The 6,478-nt window shown below is 37.7% G+C and overlaps 2 protein-coding genes across 3 annotated transcripts in view; one reads left to right on the top strand and one right to left on the bottom strand.

Moving 5' to 3' along the window:
* Window positions 1-723, bottom strand: part of fbxo45 (F-box protein 45) — a 5,975-nt gene extending 5,252 nt beyond the window's left edge. Inside the window, exon 1 of the mRNA XM_015394911.1 lies at window positions 242-723. Coding sequence (XP_015250397.1) covers window positions 242-568 — 327 coding nt within the window. The 5' untranslated portion in view covers window positions 569-723. The remainder of the gene's footprint in view (window positions 1-241) is intronic.
* A 952-nt stretch (window positions 724-1,675) lies between these two features.
* The window catches only part of fam168b (family with sequence similarity 168 member B), an 8,678-nt gene continuing 3,875 nt past the window's right edge, over window positions 1,676-6,478 (top strand). Inside the window, exons 1-6 of one of the 2 annotated variants that reach the window (XM_015394909.1) lie at window positions 1,676-1,808; window positions 3,021-3,112; window positions 3,196-3,282; window positions 5,600-5,742; window positions 5,830-6,028; window positions 6,102-6,226. In XM_015394909.1, coding sequence (XP_015250395.1) covers window positions 3,043-3,112; window positions 3,196-3,282; window positions 5,600-5,742; window positions 5,830-6,028; window positions 6,102-6,214 — 612 coding nt within the window. In that variant the 5' untranslated portion in view covers window positions 1,676-1,808; window positions 3,021-3,042 and the 3' untranslated portion in view covers window positions 6,215-6,226. Of the gene's footprint in view, window positions 1,809-3,020; window positions 3,113-3,195; window positions 3,283-5,599; window positions 5,743-5,829; window positions 6,029-6,101; window positions 6,238-6,478 lie in introns of both variants that reach the window. The other variant, XM_015394910.1, reaches the window with a different exon arrangement.

Raw genomic sequence — 6,478 nt, 5'->3', positions numbered from 1 at the left:
GAAAACTTTGAATCAAATTGACTCTATGATCTGGTTGAATTGTAAATTGCCTTGAGATGGCGTGTTATGAATTGGCTCTATAGAAATAAACTGAATTTAAACTGAGTAGAATGTAGCGTCTAGAGAAATAACAGAAGGTTGGTGTTGCTAAATGGAAGGAAAGCGAGGCTGAAGTGTATTAGTGAAGTAAACTTGCCATTCCTCACATTCCTCCAGATGTAACCGGTGTGTGTGACCCTACCTTCCCCCTGTATGTTGGCAGGTTGCACAGGATATCGGACCGCAGGGCTTCATCGCTCAGAGTCCTGGAGCTGAGGCTGCGCCACACCTCGCTGTTCTCATCCGCTAGAATGTTGTTCCAGTGCCAGCAGACCAACGAGCAGCGCATCAGGTCAGACAGCTCTAAATAGGAGAAAATGTGCTCCAGCACTCGGGCAGGCAACCTCCCGGCTACCCCCGCGCCTCCGCTCGCAGCAGCAGCGTAGGACGAGCCGCCGGCGGAGCTGCAACTGGCCGCAGCTGCGCCCAGGCAGGGGGAACCTCCTCCCCCTCCGGCCGCTACAGACATTGGGTCCGTGCAGCTCACCGACAAAAACGGCCAACCGAAGAGTTTCACCGTGTGCTGTAGGACGACCCCTATAATGACCGAAACGGCGTCATTTTTACCTGTAAAACCGCAAACAGGTCGCAGTTAAGCCATGAGCATAGTCCCTGCTCTTCCCACTTCAATGGCTGAATAGAAGCGATGCGTCAAGGTCCTGGAAGAGCAAGTACGACACACGCAGCGTTGTCGAATAAATTAAAGCAATTTAAATATAAAAATCTCGAATATATTTAGCACCTTTAACGTCACGAAAGATACCGAGGTAAATAACACTTCGAATAAATACGGGTTAAAATCTGTTTGTGTTTTTTATATTGATCTTTCAGGACCGCATAGCTGTCATAGTCGTGAGCTCACATTTTTTTACGTTTTCAAAACTAAATGCATTGTTTCGTTATACAAAACAAAAACATTAAAAACTTAAACCATATTTTTCTAGATAAAAAAATATTTTATATTATGTTACGGAAGTTATTTATTACAAGTCTTAATATAAGGTGGTTTCCGGTTGTAAAAAAAATTATAATTTTATTCATAAGTAACATAAAAATGAATAATAAAGAAAATAATAATAATAAAATCTTTAAAAAATAATAATCAATCTGAAAAGATGAAGTTGAATTTGCCGCCATATTATGAGGGACCGTTTTGCTTTTGAAACACATACAGGACATTTTTCCCCCAGTGGTTTTCAAATAGGTTAACTAAGTACTACAAAAATAAAAAATAGCACTTTAGTATAGTTCCAGGGATAACTCGATGTAAGAATTTTATTTATTATGAAATGTGATTTTTTTTCCTCAAATTTACTTTACTAGATTTAGTCTTGCTTGCTTTCGTTTATATATATATATATATATATATATATATATATATATATATATATATATATATATACTAACATTAACACATATTACTACTAAAAAATATAATAGGTTAAGTCAGTTTTCAGGCTTTCCATGATGAACTGGCCACTCTCAATATGGCGGACGCGCTGGCGCATCGTTTTTGCTAGGTCAGGCAAAGCCAATGCAGCGATGAAATGTGCTATGAAAACCACGTGACCATGCATACACGGAAGTGACGCGCGGTGCTCAAAAGAGTTAAGCAAAGCATCTGGGGACAAAACAGCAGCTAGCTCAGTTTTAATTTAACAGCAGAGGACCGAGGCAAGGAGCGAGTACACGGCGGAAAACGGTTAACAGTAAGTTTTTAAATGGCTTGTGTTTAAAAAGAAGAGTAAGATTTGAGAGTTGTGCGTAATGTTTGGGACGGAGTCCGTCAGTGCAGAGCACAGCTGTCTCGGTTGCCTGCCCGTCTTCCTGCCTCCTGTCCGGCCGGGAGCAGCGCGGCCCTCTTGACAAGCCCGTCCCGTCTGCGTGCTGGCCGGGGACCGTCCCGTAGCTCAGCGCAGAGCCTCCGGTGATCTTTAGGTCAGACGGGACATCCGAGAAAAACATGCGAGGGGCGGGTGCGCTCTGGTAGCGGTGGCTTCTGTGTGATTAAAAACATGCGAGCTAAGCTAGCTTAACGATAACAAAGCGACGGGATGTTACGGAATTCCTGCGCTTAAAGTGAGGTTGCCATCTTCCCAGTTCGCACTACAGACACCTGACGACTGATTCAGCGGTGCACACCAAGTCCGACATGGATGTGCATAGGACAGATTTGAAAGAAAAACAGAATTATTGCTTAATTAGAATTACATGTTTGTAACTGAAAAAAAAAATGTAAATGAAAAAAATAAAAATAAAAAACCACCTCCTTAGTCATTAAGTAAAAAGACATTCAATTAGCTTGAATGCCGCCAAATAATGTTGAACTATTTTGACTGTTGTAGCTTTTGTTTTATAAAGATGCTCTTTTAAAATAAATTATTATTATTTTTTTAAGTTGTATGCTCAAATTTTATTTTTGTTTTTACTTTCCCATCCAATCCACATTAATAATATTAAATGTTCTTTTGACTCAGTTTTTATCGAATATGCTTTTTTGTAAAAGTGATGTAATTGTGTTTTCAACATCACCACCAGAGGGCAGCAAAGCACAGACTAGAAACATTAAAAATGAACCTTTTGTGGTTATTTATAATTATAAAAAATGGATGCCAGTCTTAAATAAATTTAGTTATGTTTTATAATCATACTGACATAATTATATGTTGTAATATGTTTTCTCAGAGCAGAAGTTATCATGAGCTACAAGCCGATTGAATTTAAAGTTAAAATCCATGTTTTTACATTTCAAAGGGCTACAGTCCAATAAAATAACACTTCTCGACACACATTTGTGCTAAAATTGTCAATCTGAAAAATAAAAAAACAAATCATTGCAATTGAGGATTTTTTTCATGATTTGATTTTTACCTTTGTAATGCTTCTCCTAACTTGTATCCTAAATTTATTTTTGAATGCAGCGACTGTAATCAGACCAGCATCATGAACCCTGTCTACAGCCCTGCACCAACAGGGGTCCCCTTCCCCAACACCAAGGGTTTGAGCTATCCAGGTAATTCCTAATACCAATGCATGCTATGAAATGGCACAGATTTATAACAGTCAACCTTATCTATTTTATGTGTTTGGCTGCAGCTGCTGGATTCCCTGTCGGCTATGCGACCGCTGGGCCTGCATACAGTCCAAATGTTTACGCAGGAGCCAACCCAACCTTCCACAGTGGTGAGAAACCAAATCTAACCTTCAATTTTTTTTTTTGTGCTTCCTTTATAATCAGTCTTGAATTCACTGTTTCTTGACATAAAGATCTACAGGAGTCTGCCTTAGTGGAGCACCATGTTAAAAGACCTCTGTCATATCCTCCAATGAGTATATATTAGTGGTGGGACTTTATAAAAATATTTTAATCGAGTTACAGGGTCTGTAATGAATTAATCAATTAAAATGAATCAAATTTTATTTCAAAAACCGTATAATTGACAAAATAAACCACCTTTTCAATTCATAAACCTTTTTTCAGCTCAGTTATTGATTAATTATGAACACAACAGCACATGTCTTTATTTATTTTTTTTTTATCTGACTATTTTGGTTATATGTGGGGGTATCCAGAATTTCCCAATTGTGGGACGATAAAGTTTATATATATATATATATATATAGTGCCATAATTAATCATATTATCCTGGCTGGGCTGAATTAATTACTCGGATAAATCGATTATTGAAATAATCGTGAACTAATTTAATAATCGATTAATCCTTAACTGGAAACTCTAAAACATGCCTTTAGCTGACAGAGCGACCCACTTGGAGCAGCAATTATATCAAAATTGTAAAAAAAAAAATATATAAACAGTTTGCATTTAAGATAAAAAAAATAAAAAAAACTTTCTCATCTGTCAATATACTCTGTCCTGAACTCCTGAAGTGGAAATGTTTTCGTTTCGTCAGGTTTAATTTCGTAAAAATTCATATTTAAGGAATTTTTGGCTTTCAATTTATTAATCGATTAAGTGAAAAAATAAATTACAGACTAATCAGTTTGCAAACTAACCATTACTTGCAGGCTTAATATTCCGTATTTTATACAATCTTGTTTGTCTGCATGATTATTTCATTTTAAGAATGTTTAAACATTTAATAAATATCTAGAAGGCCAGTTTGAGCAGCCTTTTCCCCAAACTGTTAATTATTAAGTATTTTTGTAAATGATAACTTCTACTTTTACGTGAGTAAAACATGAGTCAGCTAATTCTGGCGTCCTCTGGTCATCACCGTATTTGACAAGGGTAAATAAAAGCGTGTAGCTTTCCACCCTTCCTGCATAAAACATCCCTCCTTTTCATTATATTAGACTTTATGCTGACAAAGGTCTTACTTCTTAATTAAATCTGCTAAACCTTCAGTTTATCGCCTCATAGCCGGCTCTGCCTTTAATCACTTCTTAATGTAGCTCATGCTAACGGTTCTACCACACTGAATATATACGTGTCTTTTTTTTTTCTGAAAATTTTGCTCCATCAGCTTAGAAATGCTGTGCCTTTCTCCCTCTGCAATGATGTGTCTAGTGGACATAATGACTCCGGTTGACTAGAGACTCTGCTAGCTAACTTTGCTAAACAATGCGGGAAGCGGTGGAGACTGAGGGCTGAGCTGAGGGGGACAGAAAAATAAACCAACCCCTGTGTTTAGGGTCTCATATAGCCTACTGTTAAGTTTAATAAAACCAAAAGATAAATAACTGTATTTACATGCATTGTTGTATTATATAAAACAAAAACTATTAAAACTTAAACCATATTTTTCTAGATAAAAAAATATTTTATATAATATTACGGAAGTTATTTAATGCAAGTTTTAATATAAGGTGGCTTCCGGTTGTAAAAAAAATTATAGCTTTATTAATAAGTAACATAAAAAATGAATAATAAAGAAAAAATTATAATAAATTTTTTTTAAAATAATAATCAATCTGAAAAGATGAAGTTAAGTTTGCCGCCAGTAAGAATTGTATTTATTATAAAATGTATTTACATGCATTTTATGAGTTAAACATCCATTGTGTGTATATAAGAAAATGCAATACGTTTTTTTGAATGTGTTGAAATGTTTCTAAATATTAATAGAAATTAACGCGTTAAAGTCTCGGCCCTGATATATATATTAAAAGCAAATTGATAACAAAGTGTTCGACTTTAAACCGTAAATTACCTATTAAAACCTATTACATTTATTTAATAGGTGTATTTCTTTTTTTGTCAAAGAAGAAATAATTTCTTCATGTGGATGTTTCCTTTGCAAATTAACTGTAGTAGGAATGAAAATCAGTTATAGTAAAAGGACTTTAAAATTTACAAAAAGTGCTGTATATATGTTAGAATATTATTATTATGATTAACTTGGGATGAACTGGTGTGATACCACTAGGCTTCAAAGGTTAGACCACCCAGTGTGTGTGCGTTTCCGTGGTTACGCTCCCAGAGCTCATCCCACTCCAAACTGCAGTAAACAATAACAGAAGTGTTTCCTCTCCTCAGGCTACGCTACTGGGACCGCTTTCAAAATGTCCTGCTCTCCCAACACGGGAACCGTCCCTCCTTACTCCTCCTCTCCCAACCCTTACCCCACTGCTGTTTACCCCGTCAGGAGCACCTATCCCCAACAGAGCCCTTACGCCCAGGTCAGTGAGTTAGCTTAAGGATGCGGGAACTGATTTAACCCGTTATCTCTGATAAAGTTCACTTACTGTTGTTCCTCTGTGATCCAGGCACTAATACCTTCACAACAACAAGGCACGTATTACACACAGCCGCTGTACGCTGCTCCGCCTCATGTCATCCATCACACGACAGTGGTCCAGCCCAACGGGATGCCCGCAGCTATGTACGCCCCGCATATCCCTCCTTCTCGCCACAACGGCGTAACCATGGGGATGGTAGCAGGCACAACCATGGCCATGTCAGCAGGTGAGCTCCACCCGATGATGATCATTCGTTTGTATCCAAATCAGAACTAAAACCTGTTTGTGCTGCTTCACAGGAACTTTGCTGACAAGTCCATCACCAGCACCCGTCGCCCACCATCAAGTAACGATGCCCACATATCGGCCCCCTGGCACCCCCAGCTACAGTTATGTGCCCCCGCAGTGGTGAAGAGACGGAAACGTGAGTGCAATGTACGCCTTACATTCCTCTGCATCTCCAGTGCTAGGAAAGCACAGTGCATTTTAGCCTCCAATGCTAAAATACAGCACAGCCGGTTGGTGCAGATGAATTTTTTATTTTATTTTTTTACAAAGAACTTAAAAAAATAGAGATGCACTGATCCAATATTACGATCCAATTGGTCATGATATTGAAGAAAATTCTAGACTGTTTATTAATGAAAACATAAAACATAAAGAATCTTTATTTCTA

The sequence above is a fragment of the Cyprinodon variegatus genome, unplaced genomic scaffold (genome assembly GCF_000732505.1).
Source record: "Cyprinodon variegatus isolate N-32 unplaced genomic scaffold, C_variegatus-1.0 Scaffold714, whole genome shotgun sequence".
Taxonomy (NCBI): Eukaryota; Metazoa; Chordata; class Actinopteri; order Cyprinodontiformes; family Cyprinodontidae; genus Cyprinodon; species Cyprinodon variegatus.
This window is presented reverse-complemented; position numbering and strand designations above follow the sequence as displayed.